This window comes from Triturus cristatus, chromosome 9 (genome assembly GCF_964204655.1).
Source record: "Triturus cristatus chromosome 9, aTriCri1.1, whole genome shotgun sequence".
Classification (NCBI taxonomy): Eukaryota; Metazoa; Chordata; class Amphibia; order Caudata; family Salamandridae; genus Triturus; species Triturus cristatus.
This window is the reverse complement of record NC_140592.1, coordinates 11,158,330-11,185,105: the sequence shown is the minus strand read 5'-3', so window position 1 is coordinate 11,185,105 and position 26,776 is coordinate 11,158,330. Positions and strand designations below refer to the sequence as shown.

Genomic DNA, 26,776 nt, shown 5'->3' with positions numbered 1-26,776 from the left:
CAACACATCCATGAGTGCCACAAGAGCTGGATACACAGACCGGCATCACCACTTACCCTCCACCCCAACATGTGCAACAAAAGTCAGACTTAAGATCTACTTAAGATTTATTACTGCCCGCATTTGCACTTTTTCTCACCTGCATTCCGGCCGCATCCTATCGCCCCGCTCCCCGGTCCACCACGGGCTCTCCCGATTGCGTGGAGGGAGCAGGTGGCAATTGGGAGCTTCATTTCCGGGTAGGAGGTGGGGGCGGAGTTTACGGTCAGCAGTCTAGCTGCTCGACCTATTTAAGTCAATGGTTATCGCGACGCAGAGCCAAAGGTGCACCAAAGGCAAGCCCGTCTACGCTCGTTCACATCCGTACGGGACCAGGGGCCACAGCCCCGGTCCCTTTTTCCACAGGTAATCGCGTCTATGCCCCTGATCACCTCCACTGCCTAAGAGGGACTGTGAATGAAAGATGCCTACATTCCTTCTCTCTATTCAAGAATAACGCCACCTGTCCTCGCTGCTCTTGTACATTCGAACCCATCACTAAATGCTCAGCTTCCAAGGAAGGAATATGCATCCTGCAAAATGTTATTAAACTGTAGGTCCTTTCCCAAACATGCCACAGAAATGTCTGTTATTAGAGGATGAACTCCCTGATGCTTTATTCCGAACTGAAACCTGGCTCCAGTTCTCGTACAATCTCTTCCTCTTGGCTACCTCATCCAGCGGTTATCGCTATTCTATATAAAGATCAGTTCAAATGCCGCATCACAGCTGACCCTCTACCGGACTGTGTGAATGTTGCTTTTTCAATAAGCTTTTCGACTATCCACACGTTCTCGGGCTTACTGAACTATCGTCCCCCGGAGTGCCAGTACAATATCTTAAAACAATTCCTGAAATTGTGGCTTATCTAGCCAGCTCCCCTTTCAATGTTATGGTATTAGGAGACCTTAACCTGCATTTAGATTACCCCTCTAACTCTGCTGCCTCGGAGTTACTCAGGAACCTTTTGGCACTCCAGCTTAGGCGAAAGGTTTCTGCAGCGGCCCATGTTAAGGGTCATTTATTGGACCCTATCTTCACTAACAATGAAGAACTCTCAGTGGGGGCTCCTACACCGCTCCCATGGCCAGACCACTTCTTGATCCCCGCGTCATGGGGCCTCTCGCATCCTCTGTCCTCATTTAGTATGGTTAGTTGTCAGGAACGCTCATGGTGTAAGCTTCCCCTAGACCAGTGGGTCACAGTGCTTGATGTCACTACTTTCCAGCGAGACGAACCCTATTGTGACCAATGATACATTTAACAAGTGCAGCAAGCTCTCTTTAGACCGTTCTCTCGCTAAAAAAACACTTTTAAAGTCCGGTCTAACATCTCCCCATGGTATTCTCCTAAACTCTGCGAACTTACACATTTGTAAAAAATTAGAAAGAAAATGGAGAAGGGACTATGCAGCATCAAGTAAACAAAAGTATAGGGAGGCTATTCAAATTTACCAAGCTGAAGTTAAAACCGCACAAGCGGCTTACTACGGGGAAAAAAATTAGCCTCGCCTCCAACTCTCCGTGCAAAATTTTCTCCATTGTTAAAACCCTCATTAAACCCACATCCCCACAAACTACCGCTGATGGTGCCCTTGACTGAAGCAACAATCTGGCAAAATTCTTCCATAAGAAAATTCACGACTTATCTTACCTTTCCTCTTGCAGCCACTCATGAAGACCCGTCCCCCACGGTTATTTCTCCTCCTGGCACCCAAGTGAAGTTGGAACACATCCCTTTTCTGGACCTCAGATCTCTAGAATCCATCTTGACTTGTCTAAAATCAGGCTCACCTAGGGATCCTGCCCCTCCTCATATTCTGAATTTAGCGACAGGTACAATTCTCCCAGTGATTTGCGAACAGATCAACTCCTCCATCTCCACGGGACTAGTTTGCCTGCCCTGGAAATGTGCCATGGTGAAAACACTGCTCAAGAAACCCAATCTTGACCCAGAGCACCTGAGAATTATCGTCCTATCTCCCTTTTCCCGGTTATCAGTAAAACTTTGGGGACGCATGTTAATTCAGTGCTTTCTGGGTTATTGGAGTCTAGCAACACGCTTCATCCATCACAGATGAGCTTCCGGCCCCAACATGGGATGGAGACAGCTCTTAGCGGTGGCTGAAGAGTCCAGGAGGATCTTGGACCAGGGTGGCATAGCAGCTATTATTCTCCTGGACCTCAGCGCCGCATTCGACACCGTCAATTATAACATCTTGACCTTCAGACTCCGGAGTCTTGGAGTGTCTGGGGGTGTTATTACCTGGTTGCAGTTCTTTTTAGAAGACCGATTCTTTCAGGTCATCGAAGGAGATACCGTGTCTAAGCGTATGTCCCTTAGTTGCGCTGTGCCTCAGGGATCCTCCTTGAGCCCTGTGTTATTTAATGTATACATGAGGCCGCTTGCCGAGATAGTTCGTCCATTTGGCATAAAAATAGTTACACACGCTGACGACACACAACTTGTTGTTGCCTTAAACCACCCGGAAAATTCATCCTCTGGTCTAGGCCCCTGTCTGGAGAAGGTCGCAGAATGGATGGAGCTTTCCTGCCTAAAATTGAATGGAGAGAAAACGGAGCTTATACTCCTAGGTAATTCTCCAATTCTAGATTCAGGGTTGTTGTGGCCAAACCGGTTTGGCCCTGCTCCAGCACCTAAGAATCCGATCAAAAGCATGGGCATGAGGCTTGATCGCTCCCTGACTTTTGATCATCAGGCAGTAACTGTTGTCTACATGCTGCAGCATATTAAGGATGCTTTGAAAAATGTGTCCTTTTCTCCCATTCCTTGCGAGAAGGATAATGGTCCAGGCTTTTATTCTCTCACGCCTGGACTTTGTGAAAGCGCTCTATCTGGGATCGCCTCATTCCACTACCACTAAACTACAGACCATTCAAAATTGTGCAGCTCACCTGCTTCTAGAGATTCCTCGGCGGCAATCTGCTAAGCCTGCGTTGAAGACTGTTCATTGGCTGCCGATATTGGAGAGAATCAAATTTAAGGCGCTTTGTATCACTCAAGTCTTTCTGGGTGAAAGGACCGACGATTAATCAATCTATCGTCACTCCGTATCACCCCAACAGAAGTCTCCGCTCGGCGAACCTCCTGCTCACCCTTGTTCCAAAAATTAAGAGAGCAATAAGTGGCGGCTGCTCTTTCTCGTATAATGCTGCTAGGCTTTGGAACGACCTCCACCCCCCCCCCCCCTACATTCGTTGGGAATCCAATCATTTGCCTTTCCAAAAACTTCTTAAAACTTATCTTTTTAAAGTCTCCACCCAGTAAGATGTATGCTCGATCCGTTGCCGCATATATCGCTGGGATGCCTTAGGGTAGCTATGCGCTTTATAACTGTTTCTTTCATTTCATTTCATTTCATCAAGGGTGACCCAAGTCAAAGCGAACTTTGTATCTGACTTTCTTAAGCTCTACTGATTATCTGCACGCGATGCCGGCTGGAACAATTCACTGTTAGAACACCTGGATCGACCAGAATGTGCACATGTGCACGAATATTAACCCACAACAAAGCCTACGACATTTTGAGTTATCTTTAGACCCCAAACTTCCATCATGAAACTCAGTGGTCACTTTCTCAGTCAAGCTAATCATTTTGGTATTTACATCTAACTTTCAGCCCCTTCCTTTACCTCCTGTTTCATAAACATGACAGCAGTCATTCACCATATAGAACCTTCCAGAAAATCGCGAAGGAAAAAGGCTGTCTCCAATGGAACTCAGTCTGAGCACAACCGCAGTGGTTCGTGTAGGGCCTTGAATATGTGAAACGCAGCACTCGCAGACCTAAGAACATTTCCTTAAAGACTAAACCGACTACTGAAAAGGCCCCAACCTCATCCACAAATGGATCTATATATTTCTTCCGTTTTAGCAGTATCAAGCTTGTGCTGGTTTTACTGCTGCTTGAGCCATATTGTCAACCATAGTCGAACATTGTAAACTCTCAAAATATTAAACTGCAGAATCCTCTAAACTATATTCACTATCAGTAGATACAAGAATAATTAGTCTTGTATGTGCCAAAAAAAATACAGAAAACCTCTTAAAGTGCAGCCTCGGCACAAGGGACTGGATAACACAGTTGGCAACAGTCTATGCTTGCCGCCAGCCTCTATGATCGAACACAGCACAGTAGTTGTAAACGGATCCACGGACACCAGAGTCGCTTACACTCATGAGCCAGTGTTCCGTGCTAAGAGACCCGGCGACTGGCTCTTTATTTGTACGAGCTCATAGAGCTGAAGTCGCCTCTTTAATTCAGTTCTCTGCTCCATTGAGGCCCGTGACATTCTCGTAGAGCGCGCTAGCTTGCCTTCTTTAAGGGTTTGATTTCATTTTGTTGATTGGCAGCTCTCTGAGGGTGGACAGTTTGGCAGAGTTTGACATAAATTGAATAAATAAAAAATATTTTGACAATAAGAATGATCTATGTAAGTGCCTGAAATCAACGTTCTTTCCCCTTTACTCCTGAGCTGAATTCACAAGGTGGTCAAGCGATTGTGACCCAACCGGTTCTTGTGTGTCTCTTCTGCTTTTCAACAAATGTAAAGACTACAACCAGGGCACTGTCGTACAGCAAGGCCGCAGATGCAACGTTTCACTTCTTTCGCATGTTCAGATTGATCACCGTAATCGGAGGCAGCCACCAAACGAGATTACCATTTCCAGCTCCCACATAAAACACTAAAAGGCAAAACATTTGCTCCAAATACTTTACAGCTAGTTTCTAGCTTAAAGAAACTCTACAGCATGCAATCGAGGACCATTGACTGACACGCTTTACGCTCCCACGCCAGACCCAGTTGGGCTATGCTTCCACAATTATCAGAGAAGCACATTTGTGAAGTGCACAACACTACTCTGTAGGCTCTGATCATCAGAGAAGCACATCTGTGAAGTGCACAACACTCCTCTGTAGGCTCTGATCATCAGAGAGGCACATCTGTGAAGTGCACAACACTCCTCTGTAGGCTCTGATCATCAGAGAGGCACATCTGTGAAGTGCACAACACTCCTCTGTAGGCTCTGATCATCAGAGAAGCACATCTGTGAAGTGCACAACATTGAAATCTGTAGGCTCTGATCATCAGAGAAGCACATCTGTGAAGTGCACAACACTCCTCTGTAGGCTCTGATAATCAGAGAGGCACATCTGTGAAGTGCACAACACTCCTCTGTAGGCTCTGATCATCAGAGAGGCACATCTGTGAAGTGCACAACACTCCTCTGTAGGCTCTGATCATCAGAGAAGCACATCTGTGAGGTGCACAACACTCCTCTGTAGGCTCTGATCATCAGAGAGACACATCTGTGAAGTGCACAACACTCATCTGTAGGCTCTGATCGTCAGAGAAGCACATTTGTGAAGTGCACAGCAGTCCTCTGTAGGCTCTGATCATCAGAGAAGCACATCTGTGAAGTGCACAACACTCCTCTGTAGGCTCTGATCATCAGAGAGGCACATCTGTGAAGTGCACAACCTTGCAATTTGTAGGCTCTGCTCATCAGAGAAGCACATCTGTGAAGTGCACAACATTGCAATCTGTAGGCTCTGCTCATCAGAGAAGCACATCTGTGAAGTGCACAACATTGCAATCTGTAGGCTCTGATCATCAGAGAAGCACATCTGTGAAGTGCACAACACTCCTGTAGGCTCTGATCATCAGAGAAGCACATCTGTGAAGTGCACAACACTCCTCTGTAGGCTCTGATCATCAGAGAAGCACATCTGTGAAGTGCACAACACTCCTCTGTAGGCTCTGATAATCAGAGAAGCACATCTGTGAAGTGCACAACACTCATCTGTAGGCTCTGATCATCAGAGAAGCACATTTGTGAAGTGCACAGCAGTCCTCTGTATGCTCTGATCATCAGAGAAGCACATCTGTGAAGTGCACAACATTGCAATCTGTAGGCTCTGATCATCAGAGAAGCACATCTGTGAAGTGCACAACACTCCTCTGTAGGCTCTGATCATCAGAGAGACACATCTGTGAAGTGCACAACACTCCTGTAGGCTCTGATCATCAGAGAAGCACATCTGTAAAGTGCACAACACTCCTCTGTAGGTTCCGATCAGAGAAGCACATCTGTGAAGTGCACAACACTCCTCTGTAGGCTCTGATCATTAGAGAAGCACATCTGTGAAGTGCACAACACTCCTGTAGGCTCTGATCATCAGAGAAGCACATCTGTGAAGTGCACAACACTCATCTGTAGGCTCTGATCATTAGAGAAGCACATCTGTGAAGTGCACAACACTCCTCTGTAGGCTCTGATCATCAGAGAGGCACACCTGTGAAGTGCACAACACTCATCTGTAGGCTCTGATCATCATAGAGGCACATTTGTGAAGTGCACAACAGTCCTCTGTAGGCCCTGATCATCAGAGAAGCACATCTGTGAAGTGCCCAACATTGTAATCTGTAGGCTCTGATCATCAGAGAAGCACATCTGGGAAGTGCACAACACTCCTGTAGGCTCTGATCATCAGAGAAGCACATCTGTGAAGTGCACAACACTCCTCTGTTGGCTCTGATCATCAGAGAGACACATCTGTGAAGTGCACAACACTCCTCTGTAGGCTCTGATAATCAGAGAAGCACATCTGTGAAGTGCACAACACTCCTCTGTAGGCCCTGATCACCAGAGAAGCACATTTGTGAAGTGCACAACACTCCTCTGTAGGCTCTGATCATCAGAGAGGCACATCTGGGAAGTGCACAACAGTCCTCTGTAGGCTCTGATCATCAGAGAAGCACATCTGTGAAGTGCACAACATTGCAATCTGTAGGCTCTGATAATCAGAGAAGCACATCTGTGAAGTGCACATCACTCCTCTGTAGGCTCTGATCATCAGAGACACATCTGTGAAGTGCACAACACTCCTGTAGGCTCTGATCATCAGAGAAGCACATCTGTAAAGTGCACAACACTCCTCTGTAGGCTCTGATCATCAGAGAAGCACATCTGTGAAGTGCACAACACTCCTCTGTAGGCTCTGATCATCAGAGAAGCACATCTGTGAAGTGCACAACACTCCTCTGTAGGCTCCGATAATTGGAGAAGCACATCTGTGAAGTGCACAACAGTCCTCTGTAGGCCCTGATCATCAGAGAAGCACATCTGTGAAGTGCCCAACATTGTAATCTGTAGGCTCTGATCATCAGAGAAGCACATCTGTGAAGTGCACAACACTCCTGTAGGCTCTGATCATCAGAGAAGCACATCTGTGAAGTGCACAACACTCCTCTGTTGGCTCTGATCATCAGAGAGACACATCTGTGAAGTGCACAACACTCCTCTGTAGGCTCTGATCATCAGAGAAGCACATCTGTGAAGTGCACAACATTGCAATCTGTAGGCTCTGATAATCAGAGAAGCACATCTGTGAAGTGCACAACACTCCTCTGTAGGCCCTGATCACCAGAGAAGCACATTTGTGAAGTGCACAACACTCCTCTGTAGGCTCTGATCATCAGAGAGGCACATCTGGGAAGTGCACAACAGTCCTCTGTAGGCTCTGATCATCAGAGAAGCACATCTGTGAAGTGCACAACATTGCAATCTGTAGGCTCTGATAATCAGAGAAGCACATCTGTGAAGTGCACAACACTCCTCTGTAGGCTCTGATCATCAGAGAGACACATCTGTGAAGTGCACAACACTCCTGTAGGCTCTGATCATCAGAGAAGCACATCTGTGAAGTGCACAACAGTCCTCTGTAGGCTCTGAACATCCGAGGAGAAACAGGAAGCTGAGGTGATAGAACGAAAACGTGACAGTTACGATTTTAATCCTCAAGATTTTGAAATTCGATTTTGAATGTCTACTGGGAGGGGGCTCATTGTTTTGCTCCTCAGTGGCAGTGCCTTCATCCCTCAAAAGAAGACCGATGGAAACCAGCTTGGGCCACAAAATATTGATATAAGTATAGATAGCCTGACTGTAACTACAGGGCTACTTTATCCATTTAATACTCTGGAGCAGCTCTTCTCCAAACAATGAGACGTGTCTCAGTCCACCTTGAGTTGTATCCTCCGCTCCACATCAAAGCGCAGATCTGCCTCGAAGGCCGGGTCCATGGGAATTGCTGCAGTCAGGATGTTTTGAAGTTCGGACAAACACTTTTACATGGACATTGGCTGCACATTGCCCTCGTCCAGTCTGGAGTTTATTGCAGGCCTGATGGGGCAGGATGTACTGAATGATTCATGTGCAGGCTCATGACTTGATACCACATATTGCTGGTCACTCGTGTATCGAAGCCTCCATGGGTAGAGCTCTATCTGGGTGCCTTCCAAGATCCTTACCTTCAGTAGGGTGGAGAAGGTTTGAAGGAGCTTGTCGACGGTTGTCCAAAGATCTGCAGTAAAAGGAGAGCACGCATTTCCCTTTTGTGATTTTAGCCAGGAGCCGTACTTGAACTTCTTACCGGTGCTTCGTATTTTACCAGCTCTTTCGACGGGTAAGTAAATGATCAAAGCTGATTTTGAGAATTTTCACTCTTTAACAGTACACTGTTTGTCATCCGTGTGTCATTGAAACATGACTTGTTATTCTCAGATGACAGCCGTCAAGGGCTCAACATGTGTTGAAGATACAAGGCAGTACTTTGAGCTCTAAGGAACACCATGCATGGTAGATGTACGACTGTAGATAGATCTACTTTTTCCGAATTGAATTTCGCAGCTGACAAAAAAAAGCAGGGCTTGTTGTGGACATGTGGTCCATGCGGGTGACGTCTTCTAACCAATGGCACAGAAGAATGTGATCCGTGGTACCCAAGGTTAAGTGGTCTGTGAGATGAACGCTCCATGACCATCTCCAAAAGGTTCTATGAAGTAGCGAGGTCTAAGACCCAGGACAAAGGCGTAAGCATCATTTTTTTAGGATGAAGCACATTCGGGAGCTGAAGGTCTGATTGCACTTAAGTGATGATTATTTTCTTGAATATTCTGCTCATTTCTGGCAGCTCCGTTATCACTGTGTTACTGCAGCAATCTGGCAGGCCTACGTCATTTTACTTAGTCGTGTAATTTTTAGCACAGGTGTAACCGCATCCTCCAATCAGGTGAGTTCTCTCTAATGCGTTAGGTGTTGGCAGTGGAGCCAATGAGTTTTACTAAGAGGTCTGGAAACTGAGGAAGGAGTCCACCTCGGCCTGCACCATCGGGCAGGTGGGGCCTTATCTGCTTCTTGCAACTTGCCCTCTTCCACCGCTTGAAGGAAGGTAACCCTATCTGAGGCTTAGTGCTGGCGAACTGACAGGATGTGGGCTCAAAGCCTTGTTTCTATAGCCACATTTTGCAAAGGCTGCACTTTCATTTAATTGCAGTGTTCTGAGATGGCGTGACGTAGCTGTTGAATCTCGCATTATTGTCAACACTCGCCCCTACTGGTTGACTTCAACAATTTAAGATGTTCTTGATTGTGACTGTTAACTCGTCTCAGCTTTTTATGGCACTTTCTTCGTGGACGGCGGCTCTTCCTTTGCATAGTTTTAATTATTTGTGAAAAATCACTAGTTTATATTCCATCCTACTCTTAGGCTCCAGGGAGTTAACCACGCCATGCAGGTTGAGGAACATATCTGAAGTTTTGCTTTACAGGAGACATGGCAGTGATGGGGAATATTTGTTCACATGATAGTTTTTTTAGGTCTTGCCTGGAGTTAGACTGCGCACACATGCGCAGTCTCGCTGGCGAGATTTAATGACTTTAGTAGATTTCTCTAGTGGGCTTTAAGCCCCGCCCCTCTTTTCCATTGGCTGGCGTCACCCTTTATGCTAAACGGTGGCCAGCCATCGGAAAAGAGCATCTAGTGACGTACACTTCTCTCTTTTAGAGCCGTCCCAGTTGGACTGGCTGCCCCGACTTACTGCTGGCATAAAAGTTTTTTTTATCTTTATAGAGCTAAACACATGGCCCCATAAAGATAAGAAACCAGTCATGCGAGACAGTCCAACTGAGACGCTCTAAAAGAGAGTTGTTGTTGGCGTTGCAGGGCGCGCCTGCAGTGTCGGGGACCCGGGCTCACTCCTCCTGGTCCGGCGACTGCTCCGCTGGCTTGATCAATGTGAGAGAGACACTTAAGTGATACGGAGGGCAGGCTCAATGAAAAGCATATGCAGGTTTAGCCACGCCTTTCTAGATAGCATCACTCAGGCACAAATAACAGAAACATGCGCAAGTGCTTACTGTTGGCATGCCAACAACAGAAGTGACCTGTGGCATGCTAAAGGGCGCCGAGCGTTACCTCCTCCTGGAAGGACAGCGGGGATCTGCAGATCGGCAGGAAAGAAGCTCCGTACACCTCCCTCCACCTCACATTCAAACCCCGGCCAAATGGCGCGTTGCTGACCTCACCACGCAGGCGCAGTGCGGCGTGCCTGGAATCCTGATGCAAACTCCCTTGACCGTAATGTGACATCAACACTTTCTTTCCGTTTCTCCTTTCATTGAACCGCATTTCCCGTGGGCATCCCAATGATACCTTTCTCTCGCTCGCCACCAGCCTCTTCCTGTCCTCTCTCTGCCCTGTGCTTTTCGCACCCTCTCCCCCCTCTTCACTGCTATTCCTTCCCCTCCTGTGCTTCGAGTGTCACATCTTGTAAACCGAGAGGCAGAGGGCAGGCCTCCTGGCCCTGCATAGGATCATGAGACCGGCAGGAGGTCTTACGCAGTGTTTGCAATTTCGCCTCTTCGCTCGCAGGGCCCCATCTCATGTCTCCATAGCGCGCTCGACTCTCTCATTCATTTCGAGATCCTGCTTTGATATTTGTACTTCTCTTCTGTCACATTTTATCGACTTCCTTTCTTTTACACTAGCTATTCTCTGCCTCGTATATCATATGAATGAATGAACGATACCGTTCTTCCCCACCTTTCTGTCACGCCCTCTGACTCTATTTCACTTCTTTCCCTCTCTCTCTGTTCCCTGCTTCTTGATTCCAGCCTGTCTCTACGTTAAACTCGCCCCCCCCCCCCTGCAGCTTTGTCTTCGCTCTCACCTTGAGGTCTCGTCTCTCTTCAGTCAGTCTCTGTAACCATGTACTGATTCTCTCTCTCTACCTCTTTTTCTTTCTCTCATCTCTCTAACACTCTACTAGCAGCCATCCTACTTTTCTCGGTCATGCCTCCTCCGTCATTCACCCCAGTGTCATCCTAGGGATTTCATGGGCCCTGGGCAAGGAATAATTCTGGGGCCCGGTTCGGGAAAAAAATGTTTTTTTATTACTTATTTTCGACTACTTCAAGCTTACCTGATGCCAAACAATATTGGTTTAAACTTTAACTTCAACAGAAAAACAAATACATGTCTTTCCTGGGACACCAAAATCCCTAAACAAGCATTGAAAATGCAATAGGCCTCGCCTTTTATTAAGTTAAAACCGTTTGCTTTGCTATATAATACCATTTGCAAAGCAAATGGCTTTAACTTAAAAGGCGAGGCCTATTGCATTTTCAATGCTTGTTACTATTTTGTTTTACAGAGTGGATTGGTTCCTTACCCCTTGGAGTCTCCCCTTAAGTATCTAAAGAAGCTTCCTGTTTCGATTGTCTAACCAGATTAGGGGCCTCAAGTACACAGTGATGGTCGCTCCTCTTTAAAGAAGGCCTGACCCGCTCTAAATGAGCCTTTTCTGGTGAGTAGGTGAGTCCATCACGGGTCAGACTCCACAGGTATCAGATCATTCGCACGCGTCTTCATCTGAGAAACTGAATCTCCGAGGATTGTCACTCTCTAGAATCCTCATTCAAGGCCGTTAAAGAAACCCTTGAGATTGCACAGGAAGATTGCATCTTGCACTGAGCAGAAGTACATTCATCGGCACAACTTGAATTTCAAAGAGTTGGAGTAAACTCCCTGGTGAATGTTGCCGACCTTCAGAGTGGGAATGGCTTCAGCCTGGTCGGTTTCACCCTCCACAACTAGTCCTCTCGTGAGTTTGCGCTTTGCTACAAATCTGTTACCTTGGGGGAAGGAGGGTGGTCACAGTGTGGACATTCACCCCCCTCGAGCTATGACACGAAGAGCAAGCCCATCTGCCACATCTTGAATACATTGTGCTTGAGTAACCACTTACCTAGCACTGACCAACTCGAACACGGTTGTGCGTGTGTGGTGTCTGCATAGTACAGACCAAGCCAGAAGGCAGCGAAGCACAAAACAGGTTTGAAAGCCTTGATGTAAAGATGGTCTGGACTAGTGCCCGAACCCCAGATTTAGAACCTGCATCAGCTGTAGCCGGGAGAAAGGCCAACCAGAGGCCCCCTCCTGGCCCGAGCACCAGACAAGCCCAATGTCCCTTCACTGCCCCTAGCACAAGGCCAACCAGAGGCCCCCTCCTGGCCCGAACACCAGACAAGCCCAATGTCCCTTTACTGCCCCTAGCACAAGGCAAACCAGAGGCCCCCTCCTGGCCCGAACACCAGACAAGCCCAATGTCCCTTTACTGCCCCGAGCACAAGGCAAACCACAAGCCCCATCACTGCCCCGAGCACAAGGCAAACCAGAGGCCCCCTCACTGCCTTGCACACAGTGCAAGCCAGAAAGCCCCTCGCTGCCCTCCGCTCAATGCAAGTCAATAGGCCCCTTACATCCTGAGCACAAGGCAAGCCCGAAGTCCCCTCACTGCGCTGAACACCGTGCACGGCTAGAAGATCTGGCCACAGTAGCGTTCCCCTTGTCGGAGCAGGCCATGGCCTTGACTCCGCTGGCAGAAAGACTGGTTGCCCACCAGGTCCGCTCCACAGTGACTTTTAAAACTTTTCCCAGCTGTTGCTGGAGACCTGTATAGACTACAATGTTAATGAGATGATATGTTTTTTTTTGTTTAAGTGTAGTGATTTTAGTCTTTTCAAAGAAGAAAAATTTAGCGAGGTTTCGAAGACTGCATTTATCGAGGTTTCCTGTTCAAGCCTAGAACTCACAAAAGATCGCAGTTACTGGACGGGAAATTACAGACCAGGGTTAGAGAATTGGTTTGCATAGACTCCACTGCTATCGTTTTAGAGGGAGTCCAAGAGGTGTTGTAAGGTGCATATAGGAACAAATAGGAATCCTGCAGTATAATTAGTCGGCTTACATCAAATCGTGTTGCTATGCCTGTAATGCATTATTAGCATAGAGAATATTTTCATGTATGAAAAATGACATTTCTATTACAGATTCTCTCCTGATGGAAGATTAATCGTGTCTGCCAGTGATGATAAAACGATCAAGCTGTGGGATAAAACGAGCAGAGAGTGTATACATACATTTTGCGAGCACGGAGGGTAAGTGCGCCAGTGCTGTGCCCAGTAACTGTTCCCCCTCGCAGTGAGCCAGTGCCCCAGGAGGAAAACATTTCCATGAAAAGTTTGTTAATATGAAAATGTTCACATTTATCTGTAGATTTTTGTGATCCTTGGTAACTTGCATCTGGTTAGTCAGACCGCCATCACCACCACATACATTGTGTGATTCCAAGACATTCCAGTGGTTGGAGACCTCCCTGTTCTAAATCCAGCTCACCTCACCTAGCCCTGTCTCCTGACATCAGACCCCCATCTTCAAATGTGCTGCACTCTCTTCAACAGAGCAGTGCAATGCAAACATACTCGGAGATTACCCTGGAATCATGCCAACTGGTCTGAAAGATCTTACAACGTTCTGAGCTGGAGAAGACTCGAATGTGCCCAATCCGTGCACTTTTGTGAAGCGCATTAGAACTCTCTGGCATTTTAAATATATATTATTGAATGATCTTCCATGAGGTACAATTAATAATGATACCTTTTGTGTGTTACCTTATTCGTTTTCACCCAATGTCTACCGATGGCCGCTACTCATCTATGCACGTCTTCCTGTTCCTGGGCTCTTGGTTGATAAAGAGCGGCAGACCACTCTCTGGTGTAGTCTTTGTTCCACGCCCTAGGGTTCACGGTCGATGCAAATAATGCTGCATTTCGAGCCACAGTGGATCCAACCCTTTCTGGGAGCTGGTAGACTGTCACAGGAAGTGCCTACCCGAACCAAGAGCGGGTAATGGCATCCCAAAGGCTGCCCCGTCTCTTACCAGATACAATGCCCCTTATTGGCATTATTGAATTCATTCCATAACATTGTTTATCAGCAGGTAAAAATATATATTATTTGACTTCACTAAGGAAGGTATCAATGTGTCATTACAATGTGCTTCTAGGGCAAAATCGACATTTCTTCTTATTGGAGAATAATGTTCGGATTGTGAGCTTACGCTAGTGGTCCGTGGGCCTGCAGTATCGCAGGCGTCATCCGACGACCTGAATTTTAGTTCTCAAGCCAGTCTGATGTCGGATGGCAATGAGCTCATAATACTAAATTGGGGGTTTTAACTGGAAGGGTGGAGGAGGGTCTTTGTTCGAACAGCTGAGCTAAAGGGTTAGGATTGCTGAAGGAGTAAGTAAGTGAATATTTTGTGAAGCGCTCGAATGCCGAGGCATCTTGGCGCTAAGGGAGTGTTGGGTGAACTGCTCAGGTCAGTCGTAAAACTTATTTGGGGGGACACAGCCAGGTTTTAATCATTTTCCTGAAACACAGCCTATTTGGCTGCAGCCTGATGATGGCCGACAGCTTATTCCACAATTCAGCAGCACAGTGGGATAGACTCCTGCCTCCCCATCTTGCCTTGCGAATTTTAGAAATCTGAACCAGACCAGTGTCAGATGATCGAAGATTCCGTGTGGGAGAGTACCAAAGAAACCGATTCTGCATATCCAACGCACCCCTCCATAGAGTGCCTTACACACCAGGCCGAGTGCCTTGAATTCCACCCGTCGTTGTGTTGGAAGCCAATGAAGTAGCCTAATACTGGCGGAGGTAGGATTGTAGTTTAGCCATCTGTGCCTTGCCGATGCCCAGGAATAGTGCATTGCAATAATCTATCTTTGAGAGGATCAGTACTACTACGACCTAAGTTCCTGAGGAATAAAAGGCAGGATCTTACGTAGAGTCTTTAGTAAGAAAAAACAGGAGGACGTCCGGCGATTAATCTGACCTGCGAAGTTTAATTGACTGTCAAAAATTACTCCCAGGTTTCTTGCCTTGTTTGTCAGAGGCGGACAATCGCCTGCCTCGGTTGGCCACCATGCTTCTTTCCACAGGTTTAGGCCCTGACCTGCACTCCACAAACTCCGTTTTATCAGTATTGAGCTTGAGAAAATGTTGGTTCATCCAACTCATGATGTTAGGCAGTTATGAAAACTGACCGCTGTGACCTCTGACTTTTGTGATCAAGATCTGACTGAGTGTCATCGGCATATGAGACCAGAGTGAAGCCATGCTCTCTGATTAGTCTGGCCAGCGGGGTGACGTAGATGTTAAATAGGGTTGGTGATCGAGCCCTGTGGCACCCCGCATGGAAGATGGAAGCTGTCCGATTTGAGCTTATCCCAGTGTATCCTCTGGATGCTAGAAAGGATGAGAGGAGGGTCAGGGCCGTCTCTTTAATCCCTACTGCCTCCAGCCGCCGCACTAACACCGCATGGTTCACGGTGTCAAATGCTGCTGATAGGTCAAGGTGGATAAGGACGGCTCTGTCCTCCTCCCCCCCCCCCCCACCCCCAGCTGCCTGCAAATCTCCTCTGTAGCCATAACCAGAGCAGATTCGGTGGAATGACGTGGTCTAAAACCATGTTAGCTGGGATCGAAAAGGTTATTGGAGACAAGATATTGGATTAGCTCACTGTTTAGCGATTTTCCTAGGATTTAGGCCGCGATTGCCAGGCAGGATATCGGCCGGTAGTCTTTGACCTCCGTGGGGTCCAAAGCAGGTTTTTTCAGAATAGGCCTGATACATGCCTTCTTCGAAGACCGAGGAAAAATCCCTGACTTGATTACTTCATTTAGGAGTGGAGCTCAATGGACGCTAATCTTTTCTGAGACCAGATGGAGAGTGGCAGGGGGACACGGGGACACAGGTCATTAGGAGATCTCGACTTAGTCAGTAGAAGGAGATTATTCCCTTTCTCCGGGGTTAGGGCCGAGAAGTTGGTTAAATTACTGTGAGTGAGGTTCTCCTCAACGGTCATATTATTCGATTTAGCAGAACCAGGAGCTGTTTTAAGGAGGGCATTATAAATTGATTGAACCTTAGTTTGGTAGAAATCAGCAATCGTGTTACAAAAGGTTTGGTCCGGTGTAAACTGATTAGCCTGCTGATGTTTAGCTAGAGCCAGGTCTGTCTTAAAAAGCTCCTTGGAGGAGTTCTTGGCGGCGCCTATTCTAGTAGTATAGTAATCCGTCTTAGCTTTTTTGATTGCCTCCTTGTATTCCTCTAGGACTAGATTATAGGCCTTTTTATGTTCGCTGCTACTGGCGGCCCTCCATAGTCTTTCGACTCTTCTACATTTAGACTTCATGTTTTTAAGGTCTGGGCCGTACCATGGAGCCGAGGCCTGACCTCTTCTTGTTTTCATATTTTTCCCTGGGGCCAATAGATTAATTGCTGATCTGATCCATTCATCAAATTGATATCAGCGGCGTGTGAGGGAGGGCGTTTGTCAAGGGACTCTTTTAACTCTTTCTTCTGTATTTTGACAAGAAGCGGTCTATTTACGCGGGCCGGTTGGGCTGCGTTATTTCAAGTTGAACATTTACAGCTTTGTGATGTGCCCAGGGTAGTGGTAGGATTTTGTCGGAATTGTTGGTAAAAATGCCGTCCAGAGTATGACCGGCCATGTGCGTTGCTTCAAAGACCATTTGGGATCGACCATGTGCTGCCAGATTATCTGGTAGCCTCACAGAGTCTATATTATTAATAGATTCAAGGTGAAAATTAAACTCGCCCAAAATTGTGATAAAGGGGGATTCTAAACAGGATTCAAGAAGGGTCTAGAGTGCTAGGGAAAGACCGCTCTTGGCCCAGATGGTCGATATAGGAGTAGGTGTTATTTACTTGGATAGTGAAAAGCACAGCCTCTGCAGGACGTTGTAGGGTGGGCTCTATTCGAACTTTAAGGGGGGAGCGGTCTAGTATGGCTATGCCTCCTCCTGTTTTCCCTATCCTGTCCTAGCCCGCCACTAAGTAGCCTGCAGGGAGCGCTATGTTCCAGTCTGGGTCGGATGTCTGGTTTGCCCTGGTCTCAGTCAAGAATACCAGGTCCGGATTAGAGAGCTGCAGAGGAGTGAGTTCTTGAGGAGAATGATATCATGAGAGCATTGTATAGTTTGATGTTGTAGTATTAACTGACTATTATCAGTCGGGAGTGAACTTCTAAACTGGAACACCCGTTTTACACAGTGATGTAGATCAGGGGGAGCTACCGGGGTGCGGTCGTCTCAGCCAGCATCACTTTCATGTTCCCCAGGATAGTTTGCCAAGTCCCTGCTATGAGAGGTCTGCGGAGGCCTCTGGATTCCTCCCATTCAGTGCTTGACTTTCAGCTTATGCCCACTTCAATAGAGCATTGCACTTTGCCGCCTGGGAAGGAGGGGGCCTGGCCTTCAAGGGTGTTGCAATAGTATGCCTTGCAACAAGAAGGGTGAGATGTGTAAACCAAAATGCCACCTTGTCTCTTTTTGCGTGCTTGTAAATTCTGGGAGTTACTGATACCCAGTTGTGAAGGGGAGGTTTTACTGATGGGGCACATAAGGTCTTTTCTTTTGGCCCAGAAAGTCGCTAGGGAAGGGCATGCCCAGAGCACACACAGAAAGGCTGCCTACATTTAGCATTTGCTTGTGGGAAATATTGACAACGGCGGGGGAGAGAAAAGCCTCATGCAGTATTAAGCATTTCCTCAGTTTGAATTTGGCATTAATGGGATGCGACTAAAGCTAAGACTTTTGACCATTCCTTTTTGTAAAACGCTCTGTCCTTCCTTTTGCCTTGCAGTAGCGATACCAAAAGTGAAGGTTGTGAAAGAGGGGCCTTGTAAAACCAGGAGATGAGCCTTCGGCCCATCCCAGTTGTATAGAGGGCTTGAATAGAAGAATGAGTCTCTGGCTTGGCGGGGACTGTGGGCCAGTATTTAAGGGCATTACTGCATGGTTCCATTGGTTCTCAAGCGAGAGGAAGTGGTGCTCTTCAAACACCCAGTCTTGTGAGATTTGAGTCCTGCCAGGAGTTGAGGTTCCTCTGCTTGAAGGGGCCACGTGGTTCTGAGAAGCCCAGAAGCAGAATAGCTTGAGCATATGGGATTACCCATTTGGTAAGACGAACTGCACAATAGTAGCACCCTAGCGCGACTCAAAGGGGGTGAGGATGAGAGCGGAGACAGCGGATTTCGCCATTCGCGGGGGGATGAGTTTCTGAGCATGTTTCATTCAGTGCGAGTCCCGCATGCCATCTGCCAAACCATTGTAATTTGGCGGCAAGTTAATATAACAAAGGGGGCTCCCAGGCCACCCACCTCAACTGGTGGAGGAAGCTTGGCAAGGGCACTCTGCGTCGCTCAGTGTGCTAAACGAGCTCAGCAAAGAGCTTGCCAAACCCGCAAAAAAGCCTCCTCGGAAGGGTGATGGGTTAGTTGGTAGAATAGAATATGAGGTGAGGCAGGGTCTTCTGCAATACAACCTGGGAAGTTAGGGCTCCACCGCATGGGTCAAGTTGTCATCCATCAGTTCTCTTTCCTTATGACAGACTCTGATCCCCAGGTGGTGCACAGTTCAAATTGTCATCCATCCCCTTTTTCCCTTATGATAGATTCTGATCCCCAGGTAGTGGAACAGTACTTCCTTCCAAACAAAGGACCCCTCCACCCCCAGCTCCATCCCGGCCTCTGGTGTGTTTTGCATGAAGGGTAAAGAGACCAGATTGTAGCCAATTCAATTGAAGGCCGGAGACAGCAGCAACATCATTTTGAAGCCGAACAATCTCAAAAGTATCACCTTCTCGAGATGACTGGGTGAGCGGATGTGCCTGCCTTGAGCTCCGTCCCTGCCCGGTTCAAAGCATTCGGTAAAACTCTGACCCCTCCCCCTGTCTCAATCGCACTCCACGGGTGCCAAGCAGCACCAGAGGGTGGACAGTGCAGGGCGACGCCCCAGTGATCAGCGCATCGCTGACGGAGCGAGAGCTGCAGCCATGGCAACCTCAGCATACCTCCCAGCGGCGCACTTGGGGGCGTAGATGGAGGAGAGCCCCCGGGGCCTGGGATCTCCCGCTCGCTGGCTGAATACACTTCAGGAGAGGAGCAAGAGCAACAAGGGAGACTGCGGGTCCCCCGAGCTGGGGTCTAAGGGCGACGGCCCTGTACCTGGGCGGCGCCGGATAGCATCTCGTCGGAGGAGGCCTTGTGGGCCTGGTCTACGAGACCTGGGCTGCGGTGGGTGAGCGGCCTCCCTGTTGCTTCCCCGCAGTTGTGACTGCCTTTCGCTGCGGTGTCTAGGCTGATGACACCCCCGAGCTCGTGGGGGTGAGTGCCCGAGTCTGTGGCGGTGGCCTGCTGTGTGAGTGCACCTAGGCCGGACTTGGCTCTTGTTGGGGGGCAGGCGGGCGTCAGGCATTGTGGAGCCCCCCTTGCCTTGCTTCCAGCATCAGACCAGCCTCATTGAACGACTTGGCCCGGCCTTCCACGGCGCGGACTCCGCTCGAGCATTTGGAGCCCTCCTTGTGGTTTGCGGTTTCTTGCACGGGCACTAGTAAGGCCTGCCCAATTTCCTGATAGCCTCCCGTCTCCGGGTCCCTTGGAGACCTGCCCTCTTTGCTAGCAACCCGCCACTGTCCGAGTGCATCGCTGCACTGGGTTTCAGTGGTCCCCAGGGCTCCGGTTGTTGCCGCGCTTTCCACTGGTGCCTGTCCCCAGCCAGCCGTTTCTTCCTCCACTGCGGCACCACGGCAACCGTCAAAAATTAGAAGGACCGTTCAGTAAAAGACATGCTGCTTATGGGCCCGGCAGACGCCCAAAAGGAGAAAACCCCCATGGAGGACCCCAGTCAACCGGGTGGAGATGAAGGAGCGACCGGTGCAGTGACTCAGGAGTTCCTAGAAGCACTTTTCGCCTCACTCTGTGAGGATCTCCAAACAGTTAAGAAGGACCTCGCCATTGAGCTTAGGGAAGGGCGCTGGGACATTGACGAGGTGGGGGAGAGATCGGCGGTGTTGGAAGAATCTCACTTTCTAGGGATGCGGAAATAGATTCCCTCCAACAAGAAATTACCCACCTGCCGGAACAGCAGCTAGACCTACAGGCCCATGCTGATGACCTGGAAAACAGGTCCCAGAGAAATAATATACGCGTCAGGGGGACCCCAACGGGCAACGAGGGAACATACCTGGAAGGCTATGTTAAAGAGCTGTTTGGGGTCTTCATGGGTGAAACCTCTCCCAAGAACGTCAAGCTGGACAGATGTCACAGAGTTGGCCCCCAAGAGCGCTGCCCTGCCCGCCATCAGACATCTTGGTCTGTGTCCATAAGTTCACAGAAAAGGAGGCGATCCTTAGAGCAGCCCGTTCAGACCAGAAGCTCCAATGTCGTGGCCACTCGCTCCAACTCTTCCAAGACGTAGCAGCATCCACACTTCTGGCAAAGGAAAAAAAAAAACTCACGCCTGATTACGAACCACCGCCGCTCTTGCTGAATATCAGTCCTGGGGCCATCCATTTCACCTCATTTTCCTGTTGAACAGCAAGACCCAGCAGCTACGTTCCCTGTCAGAGGCCTACAAGATCTCGCCTCCTGATCCGCCCTCCCAGCAGCCCTCTTCAGCGGAGCGAGCGTGAAGCGAAAAGAACCACCGGGCCCAGGCGCAGCATGAGATCTACACCTTATCGACCAGATTCTGCAGCCATGACGGAGGAGTGCTCAGGGGTGTTGTGCTCTCGCCAGAGGAGAGAAACAAGGCATGGACCCCACCTCTTGAGGTATGGCTCCCTACCAGAAGGGAGGTTAAATCATGGGTAGGGGCGGAGGTTCACTGACCGAATCTGTTGCAGGCATCCATTTCAGTGATCCCGAAACCCAGGAAAAACCCTGAACATTGCAGTTCTTACCACCCGATATCTTTGCTCAACGTCGACGCTAAATTGTTTGCAGGTATCCTGGCATATTGCCTCAACCACCTGATGCCGGGTTTGATCGATCCTGATCAATCAGGATTCATCCCTTCATGTCCGTGCGGGGACAATACCAAGCGTGTGTCATCGTAGCGACAAGATCCATCAATCCTACGAAGAGACACTCTTAATGACGGTAGACGAGGAGAAGGCGTTCGACAGGGTGCACTGGCCTTACTTGTTTGCGACCCTTAAGCAATTTGGGTTGGGAGACCGGTTCTTGAAATGTATTCGTAGTATACACAGCATGCCCAGTGCAATGGTCCGAGTGAACGGGATAAGCTCTGTGTGATTCAGAGTGGAGCTGGGTACCAGGCAGGGCTGCCCGCTTTCTCCGCTTCTCTTTGCTATATACATGGAGACCTTTGCCTAGAGGCTAAGAGATTACCCCAAGGCTGTGGGCGTTAATTTTGGGGCGGACCATCATCTCATCAGCCTCTACGCCGATGACATTATTTTCCCCATCGCCCAGCCCCTCATCTCGCTAGAAACCATTCTCGCTGAACTGGAGGCTTTTGGAGCAGTTTCAGGCTTTAAGATGAACCTTTCCAAATCCCGAATCTCACCACCCAAATGGACATGGAACAAACTCTCGAAACAGCGAGTTTCACCCTTAGAAGTACCCCTTACGCGGCCGGCCCAATCTGGGTTATATGCGACATGCTGTGTACCTTCCCTCACCCAGAGGTCTCCCAGCTAACGCTTTAGGGACTGTTCGATATTATGAATTCGATTTCTGCAGCCGGCCTAGTTGGGTTGTAGGCATTTTGCTGTGTGAATCGCTTGCTCTATTCTATAACAATAAAAAAGATGTAATCCTAAAAGTATCCCCTTTGAAGTCCCTGAAGTATGAAGGGTTGTCTGTCTAAAGGGGGGTCGAGTGTTTCGTCCACTAGTAGGATTCTCCTGACTCCCCCTACTGGTCTTAAATCGTGCCGCAAATGGACCATGACTAGGGTGGGAAACAGATTGGGGGGGGGGGGTACAAGTAGAGACCCTGTCTAGTCCCTCTGCTGATTTCGAAGGTGGGGGAAATAAGTTTGCCCACCCACACTTGCCCCGTTGGATGTGCGAGTAGAGAACTTGGATGATACAAATGCTGTGGGCTCTGAAACTGAAGGACCTCAAAAAGGTAGTCCGAGCGCAAGGTATCAATAACCTTTTTGAGATCAAGCCTAAGGGCTGCAATTGCGGCCACCTCAAGAGAGTATATAGGCGCATGGTGTTCCTATGTGGAATCGTCCCATTCTGATTCAAGAAGGATCAACCGAGGGAGGATCAGAACGATACAGGAGGCCAGGTCCTTTCCCGAGATCTTATAGCCGGAGTTAAGTCTATAGGAGGCTGGGTCACTGGGAGGACTCCCCAGTTTTAGGAGGGGGGACCACGGGCACATCTCTAAGCAAATGCGAAAAGCCATCTTCCAATGCTGTCTTATGTTCAGCCAGTCAATCAATCAACGAGGGGTTTATAAAGCGCACTACTCACCCGTGAGGGTTTCAAGGTGCTACGGGATGGGGGAGATTGCAGCTCCGGATCAGTCGAAAAGCCAGATCTTGAGGTCCTTCCTGAAGAAAATGTGCAGGGTCGGGGAGCGTCTGGTGTTCACTGGGAGCTCACTCCAGGTATTGGCTGTGATGTAGGAAAAGGCTCTCCCGTCTGCTCTGTCTGTGGATGCGGGGATCTCGGACAGGGCGAGGTCGGCGGAGCGGAGGTTCCTCCTGGGTACGTGGAAGGAGACTCTCTCGTTGAGGTATTCGGTCCGATGTTGTGGAGGGATTTGTAGGCGTGGGTGAGGAGTTTGAAAGTGACCCTCTTCTCAATGTCCTTGCTTGGTTGGTGGAAAGGGCCGGTGCCTGATAACAAGGGGGGTTTACTTGCTGGGGTTGGCAGATCCTCTGCTTGCTGAGGAGGCACAATTTTCCCCAGAGAGCAAGGTCTAGGCCTCTGCCTATGGAGAGAGCATATGCTGGGACTGTAGCTCTGGTTGTTCCCTAGGGATGCCATACGTCTGCTTGCTGTGGAGGGCACTGGCCTCTATTGCTGCCCATGGCTCCTACTGCTGGTTCCAGATGTGGACGTAGGCATCTGGCTGGGGTGTAAGAGGAGCAGGCCTATCTCTCTGTGAATGCTGGGGAGACGCTATGTCCCTTCTTGCTGGCTGGAAAGGACACTGGCTCTTGCATGCCTGTTAAGAAGGGAGGGTTTACTTGCTGGGGTTGTCTGGCCTCTGCTTGCTGTGGAGGGCACAACCCTCCCAGAGAGCAGTTTCTAGGCCTTTGCCTATGGAGAGAGCATATGCTGCTTGCTGGGGTGCATGGGGTGCAGCTCTGGCTGCTCCCCAGGCATGGCACACGTCTGTGCTCGCTGTGGAGGGCACTGGCCCCTCTTGCTGGCCATGGCTCCTGCTGCTGGACACAGACATCTGGCCAGGATGCAGGAGGGACAGGCCTGTCTGCTGGCACTGCAAGCCGTAAAGAGCCAGTCTAGGGGCGAGAATATCTTGGTATGCCTGATAAATGTTCAGGGGAAGGCATTTGGTACCCTGCATCGTACCAGCTACAAGATTGTGATTAGGCATTTTAATCCCATGGGGTATATTTACTGAATCCATTTCTTCCCTTTCATGGGGGAGAATGTGGGGCAAGAGGAGGTCCCTGAGGAGCTCAGGAATTGGGGTGATTGAGGGGTCACCGGGTACTTCTCGGCAAAGACCACGGTTATAGTCATGAAAACCTTGCAAGATCTCCCCATGTTTGTACACCAGAGTGTCAGCCTGGTTCTTAAGCGCCGTAATGGAGTCTTGCAACGCGTTTCTGGAGGTCAGCCAAGCCAGTACCCTACCCTCTGTGTCTCCTTCGTATGTGCTGGAAATGTACTTGCAATAATAGACACCTGAGCTTCTGAAGCGGGGCCCGTGGGTTTGGGCAGCGTTCCTGGTCTGTCGCAGACCAGGGTCATCGACTATCAGTCGTTCTATACCACTGGCAGCTTCTACCGCTTCAGTCGAGCGGTCATTGACTATCAGTCGTTCTATACCGCTGGAAGCTTCTACCGCTTCAGTCGAGCGGTCATTGACTATCAGTCGTTCTATACCGCTGGAAGCTTCTACCACTTCAGTCGAGCGGTGATTGACTATCAGTCGTTCTATACCGCTGGAAGCTTCTACCGCTTCAGTCGAGCGGTCATTGACTATCAGTCGTTCTATACCGCTGGAAGCTTCTACCGCTTCAGTCGAGCGGTCATTGACTATCAGTCGTTCTATACCGCTGGCAGCTTCTACCGCTTCAGTCGAGCGGTCATTGACTATCAGTCGTTCTATACCGCTGGCAGCTTCTACCGCTTCAGTCGAGCGGTCATTGACTATCAGTCGTTCTATACCGCTGGAAGCTTCTACCGCTTCAGTCGAGCGGTCATTGACTATCAGTCGTTCTATACCGCTGGAAGCTTCTACCGCTTCAGTCGAGCGGTCATTGACTATCAGTCGTTCTATACCGCTGGCAGCTTCTACCGCTTCAGTCGAGCGGTCATTGACTATCAGTCGTTCTATACCGCTGGCAGCTTCTACCGCTTCAGTCGAGCGGTCATTGACTATGTCGTTCTATACCGCTGGAAGCTTCTACCGCTTCAGTTGAGCGGTCATTGACTATCAGTCGTTCTATACCGCTGGCAGCTTCTACCGCTTCAGTCGAGCGGTCATTGACTATCAGTCGTTCTATACCGCTGGCAGCTTCTACCGCTTCAGTTGAGCGGTCATTGACTATCAGTCGTTCTATACCGCTGGAAGCTTCTACCGCTTCAGTCGAGCGGTCATTGACTATCGGTTGTTCTATACCACTGGCAGCTTCTACCGCTTCAGTCGAGTGCTCCTCAATTGTCTTGGAGAAGCTTGCTGCCTCTTCTGTGCAATGGTCGCAAATGACTACTTAAAGGGGTCCCACTCTGTGCAGCTCGAGGAGCTAGATTTCGGATTCACTTCAAGATAGTGTAGGCTGCAGGACGTGACGGGCTTCCTGAGTTCGTGGCTCTTCCAGAGCTGAACGCTGAACGTGCCAAGTGTGAATCGAGGCAGGGCCTAGACCACTGGAGGGGCGTGGATCCGGTAGAGGAGAGCATACAATGTATGGGGAAGAGCACTGGCCGTATAATCGACGCTCGCGGATGGGTGGTCTCCACATCTGTACTAGGAAACTCTGTGGAAGCCAAATTGGGAGGAAACTGGGGTTGCCAGATGTGGGTGTCTGAGGTAACGACGGATAATACAGTATTAGTCTCCACCAAACTCCTTGTGGAGGTGGGCTCATGTAGCAAGGAAACCCGATAGCGGAGCCTAGAATGTGTGTTGGTCAGAGTTTGGGGTCATGTTTATTACCCGAAGCCTAACCAGTGCACCCTGTAGGAGAGTAGGGTCTGCGTTCTATGTTCACCCCCACTTTTTGCTTTACTGGTTTTCGACTTGGATGTGGCTGTGGGCCTGCTAATCAGACCCACAGCCCTGCTGTTCTCTCTCTAAATTAATACTATGTGTGAGAAGTTGGCCTGATGTATGATGTCACTAGTTCTAGTGTACACCTTATATCAGTCCAAATACCCTTATGGTGATTGGTTGTAAAGTCAACCTTATAGACCAGCTATCCTAGTGGTAGCATGGACAAGAGCAGTCTTAGGCTAAACTCTGAATGGCATGTGAAGCCAGCTGTGATACCATATATAATCCCTTGAATACCAAATGAAAGGACACCACAACCGATATATATATAAAATAAAGTGTATTTATTCTAGTCAAACCCTCAGCACTCTTTATGAGATTAGAGGTAAGTACAACACAGTCTTATTTAAGAATACATTAAGTCACACAGGTAAGTAATACAGTTAGGCCCTAGGGGCCACGCAAACCATATACTAAGTAAGTGGTATAAGAACCACAGTCACGGAAATAGAATAGGCCTAGGCCTAGGGAATCGCTGGGGCTACACTACACTAGCGTTGGTTAGGAAGTGGGAGGCCCACGGGATTCGTGTGCAGAGTGGAAACACTCACGCGTAATGCGTAAAAGTCACTAGCAATAGTACAGTTTAGAAAATGATAGATTTAGGACACTTCCGGAGTAGCTAGGAAGTCGAGACTGGAAAACTAGACACTAGGATAGTCACTATCCTGATGAGCACCGGAGTACCCAAGTTACCTAGCCCACAGGCTGCGGGTGCATAGGGGTGAAGATGCGTCGGTTTTCGTCGTCGACTCCTATGGATGCCTGAAGAAAGATGCTGACAGGCAGTCAGTGAAGAGTGTCCGGTGGATCCCAAGGCTGGGATCAAGAAGAGAGGAGACCTGCAAGCAGAAGGGACAGAGTCAAGGTCACTAGCCAGTGACCACGTGGAACCAGGAAGGAACCAGGCGATGTCGTGAAGATTGCAGGTGAAGGTGAAGCTTGTCGCTGCAGCCAGGAGGACCAGGAAGCGTCAAGGACGACCAGGACCAGGAGGCGAGCTGTCCCACGAAGGCTCTTGCTGTCGGTGGCGTCGAAGTTGGACTAGGACTCACCAAGCCTTGGCAAGCGGAACCCACGAAGAACGGAGGACTTGCTTCTGGTGCAGAACAGGAAGGTCTGGGGTGCTTCTTCTTTGCAGAGAAGCGGGAGCCAGTCTGGAGGAGCCAAACCAGCGCAGAAGATTTCAGGGTGCGTCGTCACA

At 49.0% G+C, this 26,776-nt stretch overlaps 1 protein-coding gene across 1 annotated transcript in view; it reads left to right on the top strand.

Annotated features, from left to right (window-relative positions):
• Window positions 1-26,776, top strand: part of POC1A (POC1 centriolar protein A) — a 194,498-nt gene that overhangs the window by 48,672 nt on the left and 119,050 nt on the right. The window contains exon 5 of the mRNA XM_085624221.1: window positions 13,237-13,344. Within this exon, the coding sequence (XP_085480347.1) occupies window positions 13,237-13,344 (108 nt within the window). The remainder of the gene's footprint in view (window positions 1-13,236; window positions 13,345-26,776) is intronic.